At 45.0% G+C, this 17,655-nt stretch overlaps 1 protein-coding gene across 1 annotated transcript in view; it reads right to left on the bottom strand.

Moving 5' to 3' along the window:
• LOC139553758 (peroxidasin-like) overlaps positions 1-17,655 on the bottom strand; it is a 90,087-nt gene that overhangs the window by 44,461 nt on the left and 27,971 nt on the right. The window contains exons 4-6 of the mRNA XM_071366405.1: positions 7,537-7,608; positions 4,555-4,626; positions 2,516-2,587 (exon numbers count right to left, since the gene is read on the bottom strand). Of these exons, the coding sequence (XP_071222506.1) occupies positions 2,516-2,587; positions 4,555-4,626; positions 7,537-7,608 (216 nt within the window). The remainder of the gene's footprint in view (positions 1-2,515; positions 2,588-4,554; positions 4,627-7,536; positions 7,609-17,655) is intronic.

Here is a 17,655-nt window from a genome sequence, read left to right as displayed (position 1 = left end):
GTCAATAGTGGGATGAGTCTGTCTGTAGTCAGTAGTGGGCTGAGTCTGTCTGGAGTCAGTAGTGGGCTGAGTCTGTCTGGAGTCAGTAGTGGGCTGAGTCTGTCTGTAGTCAGTAGTGGGATGAGTCTGTCTGGGCGGTAGTGGGCTGCGTCTGTCTGGAGTCTGAGTCTGTCTGGAGTCAGTAGTGGGCTGAGTCTGTCTGGAGTCAGTAGTGGGCTGAGTCTGTCTGTAGTCAGTAGTTGGCTGAGTCTGTCTGTAGTCAGTAGTGGGATGAGTCTGTCTGGAGTCAGTAGTGGGCTCAGTCTGTCTGGAGTCAGTAGTGGGCTGAGTCTGTCTGTAGTCAGTAGTGGGCTGAGTCTGTCTGTAGTCAGTAGTGGGCTGAGTCTGTCTGTAGTCAGTAGTGGGATGAGTCTGTCTGGAGTCAGTAGTGGTCTGAGTCTGTCTGGAGTCAGTAGTGGACTGAGTCTGACTGGAGTCAGTAGTGGTCTGAGTCTGTCTGGAGTCAGTAGTGGACTGAGTCTGTCTGGAGTCAGTAGTGGTCTGAGTCTGTCTGGAGTCAGTAGTGGACTGAGTCTGTCTGGAGTCAGTAGTGGTCTGAGTCTGTCTGGAGTCTGAGTTTGTCTGGAGTCAGTAGTGGGATGAGTCTGTCTGAGTGGTAGTCAGCTGAGTCTGTCTGGAGTCAGTAGTGGGATGAGTCTGTCTGAGTGGTAGTGGGCTGAGTCTGTCTGGAGTCAGTAGTGGACTGAGTCTGTCTGGATTCTGAGTCTGTCTGGAGTCAGTAGTGGGCTGAGTCTGTCTGGAGTCAGTAGTGGGCTGAATCTGTCTGGAGTCAGTAGTGGGCTGAATCTGTCTGGAGTCAATAGTGGGATGAGTCTGTCTGTAGTCAGTAGTGGGCTGAGTCTGTCTGGAGTCAGTAGTGGGCTGAGTCTGTCTGGAGTCAGTAGTGGGCTGAGTCTGTCTGTAGTCAGTAGTGGGATGAGTCTGTCTGGGCGGTAGTGGGCTGCGTCTGTCTGGAGTCTGAGTCTGTCTGGAGTCAGTAGTGGGCTGAGTCTGTCTGGAGTCAGTAGTGGGCTGAGTCTGTCTGTAGTCAGTAGTTGGCTGAGTCTGTCTGTAGTCAGTAGTGGGATGAGTCTGTCTGGAGTCAGTAGTGGGCTCAGTCTGTCTGGAGTCAGTAGTGGGCTGAGTCTGTCTGTAGTCAGTAGTGGGCTGAGTCTGTCTGTAGTCAGTAGTGGGCTGAGTCTGTCTGTAGTCAGTAGTGGGATGAGTCTGTCTGAGCGGTAGTGGGCTGCGTCTGTCTGGAGTCTGAGTCTGTCTGGAGTCAGTAGTGGGCTGAGTCTGTCTGGAGTCAGTAGTTGGCTGAGTCTGTCTGTAGTCAGTAGTGGGATGAGTCTGTCTGGAAGGCAGAGTAAATCCTTTCTGGCAGCCTACCAGTATGGACTGAGACTGGCAAAACACACATGCACACACACAGCTATGCCACACAGCTATGCCACACAGCTCTGCCCAGCTCAGTCCAAACACTGACTCAGCATGTCCTTTTTGGGAGAACTCCTCTCCTGCTGTGGGAAACTGTCTGTCTGCTCCAGAGTACAGATTGGCTGGCACTTCACTTTCTATTTATCCTTTCTTCTACTGGTCTCTTCAGGTTTCAGGGAGATTTGTACATTCCAGGAGACAGTAATATCCTCATTTAATCTGATCCCACTCTGAACATCATCCAAATCTGAGTGCCGTAATAATCAGAGGGAAATATTGTTTTTGAATCCCATTCCTCCCACGTTGCCAGTTGTCTTGTCTGTCTACTGTACCTCTCAACCACAGCATACTGGTTCTGGGTCCAACACATCTTGGAAGTATTTTGAAGTATACATCTCTGAAGTATTCAGAGTGAGATGTTGAAAAGGGGAAGAACATAATAGGGGAAGGTAAAACTCTGATCCTAATGTACTGCCTGTCCGCTGATCCTAATGTACTGCCTGTCCGCTGATCCTAATGTACTGCCTATCCGCTGATCCCAATGTACTGCCTGTCCGCTGATCCTAATGTACTGCCTATCCGCTGATCCTAATGTACTGCCTGTCCGCTGATCCTAATGTACTGCCGATCCGCTGATCCTAATGTACTGCCTGTCCGCTGATCCTAATGTACTGCCTATCCGCTGATCCCAATGTACTGCCTGTCCGCTGATCCTAATGTACTGCCTATCCGCTGATCCTAATGTACTGCCTGTCCGCTGATCCTAATGTACTGCCTGTCCGCTGATCCTAATGTACTGCCTGTCCGCTGATCATAATGTACTGCCTGTCCGCTGATCATAATGTACTGTCTGTCTGCTGATCCTAATGTACTGCCTGTCCGCTGATCATAATGTACTGTCTGTCTGCTGATCCTAATGTACTGCCTGTCCGCTGATCCTAATGTACGCTGTACACAGACAGGCAGGGCTTGTATCTCTCACAGCATTCTCAGACAACACAATAGCTGCCCTGTGCATGCACGTTGTCAGTGAACTTACAGTCTCTTCATGGACTGGAGATGGGAGAAGGTCCCCAGCACGAGATGGGTAATTCTGTTGTTGTGCAAAAACCTGCAGGAGAGAAAGAGTGAGAGACAGACACAGATACATTTATAAAGTCATAGATAAGTCATAGATAATTATAGACACATGCTGTGTGTAATGTGTACGTCTGACAGACTGTTGAGTAGGTTGACAGGGGTTGACCTCTAAAGGGATTGAACTCTATGCATCATGCCTATAGCTACAGCATGTCACAGTGTCAACAAGCACATAAGGTTAGTGACTCATGAGGAATGTGTATATTTACTATGGATTACTTGAGCTTACTACTTTGACATTACTTTTAGACATTACTTACAGCATCAGTCCCTTTGATGTAGGCCTGCAGGCTCATATTGGGAGCCATATGTTTTTTGGAAGACGGTCATTTGACGATTTTATATCATAATTATTTTGATCTGGGTTAAGAAATATGATCAGTTTACCACACATGACACATGATCAAGGCTTCCCGTCCATGACCGCTTCCTTCACAACCATACAACGATCTTACAGGAAGATTACATTCTGGATCGAAAACTGATGACAGATAAATTAATTAATAAAGCTATGTTTATTGAAACATTTTCCCCAAACAACACCAACAAACCTCCATATTTGTTAGCAATCACCATAAATCAAAAGAAACAACAAGACGTTTTCCTTCTTATTCTTCTCTTCAATCCACAGGAGATAGATACATCTTCCAGAATGCTCTTGTCCACAAACTAGCGAGACTGGGCAATCTGTTTTCATGGAGATCTTCCCCTATAAACGTTCCAGAATCAGTGCGCCTGGGAATTCCTTCCCCTTTTCCATCTGTGTGCAGGGGGCTCCTCTCCCTCTCTGGGGAGGGTTGGGAACGTGTGTGGCAGGATTCCAGGTGTAGCCAATAAACACGGAGAGAAGGAGGAATTCAGCTCTGGGGTGAAAACAGAGGCCAGCCGGCCGGTCAGCCATCCATCCATCCAGCCATCCATCCATCCATATGGCAGAAGGTCCAAGTCCAGTGGGGGTGCAAGAGTCTGACACAGTTCACTGAATGTCAACACTCACTCTATTCATCCACTGAATCTACTGCTACTTCAATAATACAGTTGTTTTATTTCATTTGTCCCCTCATAGTGTTCCTTTATTTCTCGCAGATCCCCTTATGTTGTGTCACGAGAGTTGATATCTCTCCAGGTGTTATCAGTGGACCCTCTGGCCCTGTTGGGTAACCAGCTGACCTGGGCTCTCAACTTCTGTCCTACACAGCACATAGAGATCTGATGGGTCGGTGGAGAACACACACGCACACAGACCTCTGAAGTCGTAACAGGTTGTGGGACCTTTCAGAATAACTATGAGAAGGACCCTGAGTTTTTCCTGACCACATGTCAGGAATCTGAGTTTGAACGGTTGGGAGGAGCACCAGACAGAAGGCAGAGTGAGGGCTCAGGGAAAATACAGCCAAACACATGCGCTGGGCACATGTATCCCTGTACAGTCTGTCCTCATAGCTATTTACCCGTAACAGACAAACAGCTTTAAAAATGGCCCAATAGACCTCAAGAGACTTGTTGAGGAGATTAGCTGTCCTGATGTAGGATGAAGGCATCTCAGAACATTGAAAGGTCATCCAACGGTTGTACTGCTTTGAAAAGCCCCACTTAAAGTCCAGCTTCATGCTAAACACATAGGGCTCTGTCAGTTGGGAACAGTGCATTCTATTCCCAGTACATTATGTAGTCTATTTTGTGGGGTTTAAAGTATATTTACGAGTATGTATACGTTGTAAAGTCTGTTCTGCACTCAGTGCCGTCTGAAATAAGTCAGCACAGGTAGAAGACTGACGGTGACAAGCACGTACACGCCACAACAAATCATTATATCATTTGGAGAGTTGTCCTATTGTTTGTTTAAGATGCATCACTCCATCATTTAGAAAAATGAGAAGCGTAGAGTAAGAACGCCACTTGGTATAATAGAGTGAAATGTGAAGATAGTGGACTTACAGGCGTTCAAGCTTTGGGAGGTGGGTGAAGGATTCCGGTTCTAAGGACTCGATGTTGTTGAAGTGCAGGTACCTGGAAGAGAAAGGATCATGGACACAGCACAGTATCACCAGATTAGGATTAATCATAATTCAGAACTAATGGCAAGAAACAGCAAGGTTAGACAAATGAAATATGAACTCCAATTAGTCACTGAACAGTAACTTTTAGGTTCAGTGACATATTTGCTTATTAAACAGACAAAGCAACAGTCAAAGCAAGCAAACGTTGAGCCAAGCTGCACTAATCAGCAATAAAAGACATGATGACGATCTTGTGCAATAGTGGATATAGCACAACATCCACTTACTACACTATAGGTAGACAGGTAGCCTAGCGCTTAAGAGCATTGGGCCAGTAACTGAAAGGTCACTGGATCGAATCCCCAAATAGGCTAAGTGAAAGATCTGTTTTTGTGCCCTTGAGCGAGGCACTTGACCCTAATTGCTCCTGTAAGTCGCTCTGCATAAGAGCGTCTGCTACATGACTCATATGTAAAATAAATGCATTAAGACTTTGGCACAGCACACAAGCTTTACTAATAGAGTTTGACACAGCCAAGGATCTTAGTGAAGGATGTCTGGTTCATATCCAACCTAAGATTTCCTGCATCTGTCTAAAAGAGATAGATTTAGGGTGTTGTCTTCTCTCATCATAGAGTAGCAGTGTTAAGGCTGGCCAGGGGATGGTCCAAGGACAACAGAACACTGAACAGCCAAGAGGAATTACACAGACAACCATATTTAATCTCTGAGAGAGAGGAAGAGAGAAAACTTGGCAACAGACGTATAGCCCTGTAATCACAGCCAGTTGATGTATGTGAGTCACAAACCAGTGATTTAACATCAAATGTAAACATGTCTAACCTGACAGTTAACGCACAGTGTAATAGAACAAAGCGTCACAAGACATTTCAAGCACCAAATTGAGACTTATTGTGACAAGGAACTATTGTTGATATATGTTGAAGAGGAGCAGAAACATGCTTTGTGTACATTTCTACTCATGTTCTGTAGTCTATTTGGCGTTAAATTACTTTTTGGTCACAGATAGGCATGTTCGAATTTAACATATTCAACAACAAGCAAGCCAAAATGCTTGTAAAAATACTCTCATTTAAACAGCAGGGGAGCGAAGAACATTAAATCCGAGACTGGCGGTACTTTAAAGAAATGTTTATTCCCTCTCAACCTAACCTACGGCTTGAATAGCATATTTGAAGACCAACAGAATAGCAGAGGGCCATTAAAGTGGTTCAGAACTTGTCACCCACACATAAGACCCTTCATTACTGTATCAAAACTCAAACCAGCTGCAGGGCAAAGAGCCTGGAGTTTGATTTGGTTTCGCTTCATGAATAGCCATTTGTTCAGTGGCTATGCATGTGGTTATGGAGGGACAAACAGCCACAAGGCTTTTCCCTAGGATCAACCACCACGATAGGGCTTTGAGGGGGAAGATGCATGTTAGCCATTTTTCTTTTGGTGTAGTTTAGACACAAACGGCCTACATGGAGGACATGACTTTGCTAAATATAGTATCCAGTAATATCCACCCTTTTTAGACTGATGTCAGTGTACCTCTATAAGATTGACATATGAAGGCAACTTGCTGTGATATATAGCTTCCCAGAAGGTTTAGGGTTAACCAACAACAGTAGTCTCACTGAGCGCAGCCTTTTCCAACAGTTGAAGGACTTGTTCATCTACTATTGGCTGAAAGAAGGCCATTTCAGTTCAATGACATTGGTGGTCTCTGTGTGACAATAATCAGATGTGATCCTATATACACGTTTATATACTACTCTGCATGGACAGTTTGCTTTGTTGGAAGTTTTGTATGAGCCGTGGTCATACACTCCTAACGTTCACCGGACACATTTCACACATTATAAAATCGTTACATCAATAAAACGTTTTTAAATAATAATTTAAATTAATCTATTTTCTGGAATGTTTTGAACATATTCAAGTCATTAAGATGACATGCAATTTGGTAAAGGAGTTATAATGATAGCTTAAGGTCACATTTATATAGATTTTGAGCCACCCTTTCTCATGCTGATACTAAAAGTATGTCTCACAAGCACATGTCATAACAACATGGTGACCTCTACCACTCTGCTTGGGAAATGCGTGGGGGCCCTCTATGAAATAACAGAACTAGCGCATAATACAACTAGATTGACAATCACAACTAAGGTCAAAAGTGAGACAAGTAGTCAGTGTACAGTAGTCCCCACAGAGGATGTAAGACACACAAAGAAGGGCAAGCTGTGCATGGGGCAAGCAGGAGCTGTATCTGTAGTCTGAAGCACATGAAGCCAAGGCCTGCTTGAGTCTGGATCTGCCTAGCTACAGTATGGCTGCGGTAAGGCAGGGCAGGGGGAGAGCAGGGGAGGGGCAGGGCAGGGGCAAGGCAGGCACAGGGCAGGGGCAAGGCAGGGGCAGGCGAGGGGCAGGGCAGGGTTGAGTTAGGGCCAGGGTTGGGGCAGGGCAGGGTTGGGGCAGGGCCAGGGTTGAGGCAGGGCCAGGGGCAGAGATGGGGCAGGGCAGGGGCAGGGTTGGGGCAGGGTTAAGGCAGGCCAGGGGCAGGGTTGGGGCAGGAGAGGGCTGGGGCATGGTTGGGGCAGAGCTGAGGCAGGGCTGGGGCAGGGCAGGGCTGGTGATCTCATGCTGTAGCTTTACGCATTAGGACCGGGTGACACACATCCGTTGTCGTGACAATGAGACATGCTACTCATGCAGGGCTTCATAAGGTCAGCGCAACATACAAGGGTGAGTGTATACAACGGCATGCATAGTGGCTGTATGACAGTGGGGGCTTGGGGGGTCGCAAGGAGGACGTTTGGACAGACGTACAGATCAGATATGACGGTGCAGAGGGGAAGGGGAGGAAGAGGTTGAGTAGGAGGAAGAGGAGGACGAGGAGTTGGTCACTTACAGTTGCTCTAGAGAGACAAGTCCCTTAAATGCTTGTCTGTCAATTGATTGGATTTCATTCTTGTACAAATAGCTGAAAGGAAAAATAATCAGTAACATTAGTCAAACACACAGCGGATCAAATGACTTCTCTCTAGTACCTAAGAAAATGACAGAATGTCTTAGTTCAATAGTTACTGTATGACAGTAAAACCAACTTAATGGGATCAATATTTTAAATACTCTGTTTTCACAATACATGAACAATAGCTACAGTATATCACTGCACGGCTGCACCGTTACCTAGATGACAAATGTAAAGCAGCTGATACACAATGTGCAGCAGAGCTGAGCAAAATGTGAGTAATGTTTGAAAAGCACTTCATAAATAAAGTTATTGTTGTTTGTTACAAAAAGAGACTCACAGCTCAAATCACAAAGATGGTCAATGTTGTCAATGTCAATACATAAAAATAAAATCCTCATCATAACTTGCATAACAGACATGTACAAAAACACATCACAAAAAGAAAAGTGTGTATGGAAACAAGTCTGAACAGATAGAATATACAGTATGACAGAGGGTCAGTGGGTTCCTCAAAGTTCATTGACGTCTTCCAAAAAATATAACTGGAACACTGTAATGTTCCAGAACATTTAAAGAAAAACATCACATGACATGTCTGTGTTTTCCCTCCCTCTAACATGACAGAGAGATGTGACACTAGAATAGCAATGGCTTAGGGCAATCTTCCCTTTCATCCTCTACTCATCTCCAGTTACTTTACATTGATGGGTAGTTGATGAGAGATTCACATGCTCTCATCAAATATGACGCAATGTGGGCCTATGGAAAAATAAACAGCTCCGCTTCCTCCATCTTCCTCTATCAGGGCTCTCACATCACTCAGAGAGCATATTTTCCTTACTAAACTTTACATGTCAACAAGGATCATGAGGCAAATTGAACATACATATTGTCAAAGAGCGTTCAACTGAGTAGGCCTACAGTTATTGGTGAAACTAAAAGAATCATGCAGCTCCACCGCCAAAGCACTGTGGACTTGTTGCTGTAACACTACGGAGTCTAGCTGAATGTTTAGCTTATCTTGGTTTACAGGGAGTGTGTGTGGAGAGCTTCAAGTTCCTCGGTGTCCATATCACTAAGGACCTATCATGGTGAAAACACACCCACATAGTCATGAAGAAGGCACGATAACGCCTCTTCCCCCTCAGGAGGCTGAAAAGATTTGGCATGGGTCCTCAGATCCTCAAAAAGTTATACAGCTGAATCATTGTGAGTATTTTGACTGGCTGCATCACCACTGGTATGGCAGCTGCTTGACTGTAAGGCACTACAGAGGGTAGTGCATACCAGAGGAGGCTGGTGGGGGGAGCTATAGGAGGACAGGCTCATTGTAATGACTGGAATGTAATACATGGAACGGTATCAAACATACAGTACCATTCAAAAGTTTGGACACACCTACTCATTCAAGGGTTTTTCTTTATTTTTACTATTGTTTCTTTAAGTGCAGTCACAAAAACCATCAAGCGCTATCATGAAACTGGCTCTCATGAGGACCGCCACGAGAAAGGAAGACCCAGAGTTACCTCTGCTGCAGAAGATAAATTCATTAGAGTTACCAGCCTCAGAAATTGCAGCCCAAATAAATGCTTCACAGAGTTCAAGTAACAGACACTTCTCAACATCAATTGTTCAATGTTGCGATCCAGAAATACTAGCGAAATGCATAGCACTCAGAATTAAAAAGGTTTTACCAGGTATTGTTCATTCTGATCAGACAAGTTTTTTACATGGACAATACATTGGAGATAATATGCAACAACTACTAGAAATAATAGAACATCATGGAACCTCTAAGAAGCTAAGATTTTGAAAAGGCCTTTGTAAGACTGGATTTTATTTATAAATGCCTGGATTTTTTTAATATTGGTGATTCTCTTATAAAATGTGTAAAAGTAATGTATAGCAACCCCAGGCGTAAAACAGTAAATAGCAGCTACTTTTCAGAGAGTTTTGAGGATTTAAACAAGGGTGTCCGCCATCACCATATCTATTCATTATGGTCATCAAAATGCTAACTATTAAAATCAGATCAAATAACTGTCACGTTCTGACCATAGTTCTTTTGTGTTTTCTTTGTTTTAGTGTTGGTCAGGACGTGAGCTGAGTGAGCATTCTATGTTGTGTGTCTAGTTTTCCTGTTTCTGTGTTTGGCCTGATATGGTTCCCAATCAGAGGCAGGTGTTAGTCGTTTGTCTCTGATTGGGAGCCATATTTAGGTAGCCTGTTTTGTGTTGGGTTTTGTGGGTGGTTGTCTTCTGTCTTTGTGTCTATGCACCAGATAGGACTGTTTTGTTTTTTTCACATTCGTTGTTTTGTAATTTTGTAGTGTTCACGTTTATCGTCTTTATTAAAACATGTTGAACACTAACCGCGCTGCGCTTTGGTCTTCTCCTTCGTCCACAGAAGAAAGCCGTTACAGAACCACCCACCAAAATAGGACCAAGCAGCGTGGTAACGGGCAGCAGCGGCAGCGGAAGCAGGAGAGGCAGCGATGTCAGGAAAAAAGTGACTTGGGAGGACGAGTTGGACGGAAAAGGACCCTGGGCAGAGCCAGGGGAATATCGGCAGAGCTGGAGGCAGCGAAAGCAGAGAGGCCGCATTTTGAGGAGCTAGCTCGGCAGCCGAGTCTGGATTATACAACTTGGGAGGAGATAGACAGGTGGTCGATCGATCCAGAGAGAGTGCCGGAGCCCGCCTGGGATTCGCTGGAGCAGTGCGAGGAGGGATACCGGCGAATGAGGTTAGCACGACGGCGCGGTAGAAAGCCCGAGAAGCAGCCCCAAAAATGTCTTGGGGGGGGTACACGGGAAGTGTAGCTGGGTCAAGTAGGAGAATTGAGCCAGCTCCCCGTGCTTATCGTAAGGAGCAGAGGATGGAATCAGAGCAGTCGGCGAAATTGAGGTATGAGTCGGAGAATGTTGAGGAGTTATTGGACAGATTGGAGGAGAGTGAATGGAGGGGAGATTATGAGACATTCGAGGAGTTGTTGATAAAATTGGAGGAGAGTGAAGAGAGAGAGCTGTTGGTTTGGCGTAGTATGCACGGTATTCGCCCTGAGGAGCGTGTTAGCTGTGTGATGCCACATGTGTCAGTTCCTAGTGCTCATCCTAAGGCATGTGTTGAAGTTCCGGAGCAATTGATGCCAGTACCTTCACAACCTGGAGTGTGCTGTTCCTGCTCCCCGCACTCGCCCAGGTGCGTGTTCCCAGCCCAGTACCACCAGTGCCAACACCACACACCAGGCCTACTGTGCGTCTCGAGAGCCCTGTACGCACTGTTCCTTCTCCCCGCACTCGCCCTGAGGTGCGTGCCCTCAGCCCGGTACCACCAGTGCCGGTACCACGCACCAGGCTTATAGTGCGCCTCGAGAGTCCAGTGTGCCCTGTTCCTGCTCCCCGCACTCGCCCAGTGGTGCGTGTACCCAGTCCGGTACCACCAATTCCGGCACCACGCACCAGGCCTACTGTGCGCCTCAGCAGGCCAGAGTCTGCCGTCTGCCCAGCGCCGCCTGTGCTGCCCGTCTGCCCAGCGCCGCCTGCGCTGCCCGTCTGCCCAGCGCCACCTGCGCTGCCCGTCTGCCCAGCGCCATCTGAGCTGCCCGTCTGCCCAGTGCCGCCTGAGCTGCCCGTCTGCCCAGCGCCATCTGAGCTGCCTGTCTGCCCAGCGCCATCTGAGCTGCCCGTCTGCCCAGCGCCATCTGAGCTGCCCGTCTGCCCAGCGCCATCTGAGCCGCCCGTCTGCCCAGCGCCATCTGAGCCGCCCGTCTGCCCAGCGCCATCTGAGCCGCCCGTCTGTCCAGCGCCATCTGAGCCGCCCGTCTGTCCTGAGCCGCTAGAGCCGTCCGTCAGTCAGGAGCCGCCAGAGCCGTCCGCCAGTCAGGAGCCGCCAGAGCCGCCCGCCAGTCAGGAGCCGCCAGAGCCGCCCGCCAGTCAGGAGCCGCCAGAGCCGCCCGCCAGTCAGGAGCCGCCAGAGCCGCCCGCCAGTCAGGAGCCGCCAGAGCCGCCCGCCAGTCAGGAGCTGCCAGAGCCGCCCGCCAGTCAGGAGCTGCCCTGCAGTCATGAGCTGTCCTCCAGTCATGAGCTGCCCTTCAGTCATGAGCTGCCCTTCAGTCATGAGCTGCCCTTCAGTCATGAGCTGCCATTCAGTCCGGAGCTGCCATTCAGTCCGGAGCTGCCATTCAGTCCGGAGCTGCCATTCAGTCCGGAGCTGCCATTCAGTCCGGAGCTGCCATTCAGTCCGGAGCTGCCATTCAGTCCGGAGCTGCCATTCAGTCCTTCGTCCACAGAAGAAAGCCGTTACAATAACAACATTAGAGAATTAGAAATCCAAGGCTTAAAAACAAAGGAGTCAATGTATGCCAATGACTCAAGTTTTATATTAAGTCTGCAAGCTAGATCCCTGCAATGTCTCACTGAAGATCTAGATAACTTTTCTGGACTCTCTGGACTAAAACCTAATTATGATAAGTGTACAATATTACGTATTGGATCTTTAAAAAATACAACTTTTACATTACCCTGCAGTTTACCTATAAAATGGGCTGACGGTGAAGTAGACATTCTTGGTATTCATATCACAAAAGATATAAATGAGCTCTCCACAATGAATTGCAATAAAACTTGTCAAAATAGACAAGATCCTGCAACCATGGAGAGGTAAATACCTGTCTATTTATAGAAAAATTGCCCTGATTAACTCCTTGGTCATATCTCAGTTTACTCACTTACTTATGGACCTGCCTACTCCTGATGATTCATTTTTTAAATCATATTAGCAAATATTTCGCAATATCTGGGACACTAAACCAGACAAGATAAAGCGTGCCTATTTATATACTGAATATGAATTGGGTGGGTTGAGATTATTAAATATAAAAGCACTAAACCTCTCTCTAAAAGCTTCACTTATTCATGCTTGAACCCTAAATGGTTCTCAAGTAGATTACTAAGAAAATTGTTCCAAAATGACCTTTTTGCCTTTGTGCAGATTGCCATGTCTAATTTTCGATGAATTGAAAATTATACATTTTTCAAAGTATATATTATTTTCAAACAAGCATTGCAGAGCTGGCTACAATTTCAATTCCATCCCCCTGAAAAGATAGAACAAATATTACAACAAATATTATGGCTGAACTCAAATGTGCTTCTCAACAAAAGACCTGTATTTATGGGAAAGATGTTGGGAAAGGGTATTTTGTTTTTAAATTATATTGTAAATTGGAATGGTAGAGTTATGTCTTTCATGGAGTTATCAGAATTACAACCAATTGATTCCAGCATTACCACAAAAATGGAGCAGGCAGATGGCAGCAGGAGGAGGTAGGGAACTAGTCTGTCTGCCCAATATAAGGGACCAAAACTGTCAGAGAAATAAAAATAGCATTAATAGGAAAGTATACTAGTTTATTTGAGGACCAGGATGTTGACAGCTGCGCCATACAGATTGCAAAATAGTTGGGAAGAGATTTTTGATTTACCGATTCCGTGAGTTGATAAATAAAATTACACATGATTCAAGACTTCGTGCCTTTCAGCTAAAATTATTATATAGAATTCTTGCCACCAACAAAATGTTGAATATTTGGGGGATATAGTCATTGAAGGATACGGAATCAATAGACCATTTATTTTGGTATTGCCCTCAGGTAGCCTGTTTCTGGTCTCAGGTTCAGGAATGGCTGAAAATGCATAACATTGATCTAAAATTGACCCTAGAAATAGTACTGTTAGGAGATCTGGAGAGACCGGGTCAGTCAATTGCTAATATAGTGTGCAAAGCTGTCATCAAAGCAAAGGGTGGCTACTTTGAAGAACCTCAAATATAAAATATATTTTGATTTGTTTAACACTTTTTTGGTTAAAACATGATTCCATATGTGTTATTTCATAGTTTTGATGTCTTCACTATTATTCTACAATGTAGAAAATAGTACAAATAAAGAAAAACCCTTGAATGAGTAGGTGTGTCCAAACTTTTGATTGGTACTGTATGTAAATCATGTTTGACTCCATTCAATTGCTCCCACCAGCCTCCTCTGGTGCTTAAGAACTAGTACATCCCTGGGGCTGAGCTCCCTGCCATCCTGGACCTCTATACCAGGCGGTGTCAGAGGAAGGCCTTAAAAAATGTCAAAGACTCAAGCCACCCAAGTCATAGACTGTTCTCTCTGCTTCCGCACCAGAGCGCCAAGTCTGGGACCAAAAGTCTCCTGAATAGGGTCTACCTCCAAGTCACAAAACTGCTGAACAGTTAATCAAATGGCTACCCGGACTATTTGCATTGACCTCCTTTCCTTTGCTTTGACTCTCTTGCACTGGACTTGACCCACACACACACACTCACACACACAAAACATACACTCACATACATACTAATGCCAAACACACACACACACACACACACACACACACACACACACACACACACACACACACACACACACACACACACACACACACACACACACACACACACACACACACACACACACACACACACACACACACACACACACACACATAGTCAGCCTTTCACACTCTTCACATACCCTGCTGCTACTCTATTATATATCCTGACTGCCTAGTCACTTCACCCCTACGTACTACATGTACACATTACCTAAACTACCTCATACCCCTACACAGTGACTCTGTACTGGTATTCCCTGTATATAGCCTCGTTATTGTTATTTTATTGTTACTATTTCATTTTTTAGCAAATTTCTATTACTTCTTAACTCCGCAATCTTTGGGAAAGGGCTCGCAGGTAAGAATTTCACGATAAAGTCTACACCTGTTGCATTCGTCGCTTGTGACGAATAGAATTTGATTTGATTCGACTTGATTTGTGTGTGAGAGATTGTGCTGAGGCCTGGAAGTGTGGGGTCTGCGTGGGAAACCGGATGGATTCGGAAGCTGTGGGGTCAACTCTCAAGGGGAAGAATACTGAGATCTCTTGCTTGAATAACCCCAAAGCTTCTGTGACTTCGTACTCACACAGTTCAATGACAATTCAACTGACCCGCCATTTTGTAAAAAAAGAGGAGGAAGGGAAACTGCTAAGGTACACAATAGTAGATTTTGGTAGACAGAAGCTGCTAAGGTACACAATAGTAGGTTTTGGTAGACAGAAGCTGCTAAGGTACACAATAGTAGGTTTTGGTAGACAGAAGCTGCTAAAGTACACAATAGTACATTTTGGTAGACAGAAGCTGCTAAAGTACACAATAGTACATTTTGGTAGACAGAAGGTTCTCTTTGGTAAAAGGAGTAAATTGGTCATCAAAAAGAAAGGAGGACCAAGGCTCTTTTCGTATAATTAATTCAAATGCCTTTATTTGTATGGCATGTTCAATGGAAACAAAGTGCAAAAATGTACGCCATTTTACTCTGACTGTACACCCACACACGTGTTGTTAAACAGAAGGAGAGAGATCTTACTCCTCACCGCCAATTACAAAATACTAAGAAGAACCCAAGGCCTGTAAAGTAATCTCTGTCCTTGACCATCTAATGACATTTCTAACTATGCAACCTGACAAAATTCCAGCCTAAAACTCAATCAGAGCTCCACAGAACAAAAACAACAGCAACAGAAACCACAACAAACCACATCAGGAGATGTGGATTTAGATAAGTGATAAGTAGGGCCCTGAGTACCTCCTGACCATGTGAAGAAACTCTGGTTAGGCTATAGCCTAAAGGAGGTGCGATAGACTAGTGTCCTTCTAGGGGGTGTACATCAAGTTGCCTCACGCTACAGTAATAGGAGATAGGCTCCTGGTCCTATGAGCCGTTCCGGCTGGCACAAGCCAAGACTACCTACTTCTAGATCAAATCAGATGGTCAGAAAAATACTTCTTGCATTAGTCATCATTACCATGAACCATATTCCAGTAACACTAGACCCTTTGACCGAGAGCTAACCCTTAAAGGGGCTGTACAGACTTCTGTTAGGTCATACAGTGGAGGGGGCTTTACTAGGGGCCAAGCGAAAGAGGTACTATCTCCCAGGTTATAAGGGCAGGGTGAGAGGGGCCAAGGGCATAGAAGGACGATCCCCCAGGCTATGGGTTCAGGGTGAGAGGGGCAGGGGGGGAAGAGGGACAATCCCTCAGGAAATGGGTGCAGGGTGAGAGGGGCAGGGCTGAAGGGCTGAATACAGGGGCTGGATCAGTGTGCTGGCCTCAGATTAACTCTGGTTAAAAGGGACAGGGCCTTCTAATTAAAACTAGTCAAAAGTCACGGGAGTCACCCACACTACAGCATGCAGAGAGGAGAGGGATGTGTGTGTGTATATGTGTAGGTATGTGTGTGTGTGTATATGTGTAGGTATGTATGTGTGTATACGTGTAGGTATGTGTGTGTGTGTATATGTGTAGGTATGTGTGTGTATATGTGTATATGTGTAGGTATGTGTGTGTGTGTCAATGTGTATATGTGTAGGTATGTGTGTGTGTGTATATGTGTAGGTATGTGTGTGTGTATATGTGTAGGTATGTGTGTATGTGTATATGTGTAGGTATGTGTGTGTGTGTATATGTGTAGGTATGTGTGTGTGTATACGTGTAGGTATGTGTGTGTGTGTATATGTGTAGGTATGTGTGTGTGTGTATATGTGTAGGTATGTGTGTGTGTATATGTGTAGGTATGTGTGTGTGTGTATATGTGTAGGTATGTGTGTGTGTGTATATGTGTAGGTATGTGTGTGTGTATATGTGTAGGTATGTGTGTGTGTATATGTGTAGGTATGTGTGTGTGTATGTGTAGGTATGTGTGTATGTGTATGTGTAGGTATGTGTGTGTGTGTATGTATGTGTAGGTATGTGTGTGTGTGTATGTATGTGTAGGTATGTGTGTGTGTATATGTGTAGGTATGTGTGTGTGTGTGTATGTGTAGGTATGTGTGTGTGTGTATGTGTAGGTATGTGTGTGTGTGTATGTGTAGGTATGTGTGTGTGTATACGTGTAGGTATGTGTGTGTGTGTAAATGTGTAGGTATGTGTGTGTATATGTGTATATGTGTAGGTATGTGTGTGTGTGTCAATGTGTATATGTGTAGGTATGTGTGTGTGTGTATATGTGTAGGTATGTGTGTGTGTATATGTGTAGGTATGTGTGTATGTGTATATGTGTAGGTATGTGTGTGTGTGTATATGTGTAGGTATGTGTGTGTGTATACGTGTAGGTATGTGTGTGTGTGTATATGTGTAGGTATGTGTGTGTGTGTATATGTGTAGGTATGTGTGTGTGTATATGTGTAGGTATGTGTGTGTGTGTATATGTGTAGGTATGTGTGTGTGTGTATATGTGTAGGTATGTGTGTGTGTATATGTGTAGGTATGTGTGTGTGTATAGGTGTAGGTATGTGTGTGTGTGTGTATGTGTAGGTATGTGTGTGTGTATATGTGTAGGTATGTGTGTGTGTGTATGTATGTGTAGGTATGTGTGTGTGTATATGTGTAGGTATGTGTGTGTGTGTATGTGTAGGTATGTGTGTGTGTGTATGTGTAGGTATGTGTGTGTGTGTATGTGTAGGTATGTGTGTGTGTGTGTATGTGTAGGTATGTGTGTGTGTATATGTGTAGGTATGTGTGTGTGTGTATATGTATATGTGTAGGTATGTGTGTGTGTATATGTGTATGTATGTGTGTGTGTGTGTATGTGTAGGTATGTGTGTGTGTGTATGTGTAGGTATGTGTGTGTGTATATGTGTAGGTATGTGTGTGTGTGTGTGTATGTGTAGGTATGTGTGTGTGTGTATGTGTAGGTATGTGTGTGTGTGTATATGTGTAGGTATGTGTGTGTGTATATGTGTAGGTATGTGTGTGTGTGTGTATGTGTAGGTATGTGTGTGTGTATATGTGTGGGTATGTGTGTGTGTGTGTATGTGTAGGTATGTGTGTGTGTGTATGTGTAGGTATGTGTGTGTGTGACTGACACATCCCCAGCTTTCCCCTCCTCCTCTACAGTAGTTGACCAGCTAGCATCAGAAATATTGTTTGTCTGACATGTTTGAGGTGACTAAGCAGAACTGTGACCATCATAT

Source organism: Salvelinus alpinus, chromosome 25 (genome assembly GCF_045679555.1).
Source record: "Salvelinus alpinus chromosome 25, SLU_Salpinus.1, whole genome shotgun sequence".
Classification (NCBI taxonomy): domain Eukaryota; kingdom Metazoa; phylum Chordata; class Actinopteri; order Salmoniformes; family Salmonidae; genus Salvelinus; species Salvelinus alpinus.
Note: the sequence above shows the minus strand (reverse complement) of the source record. Positions and strands in the feature narration are given on the sequence as shown.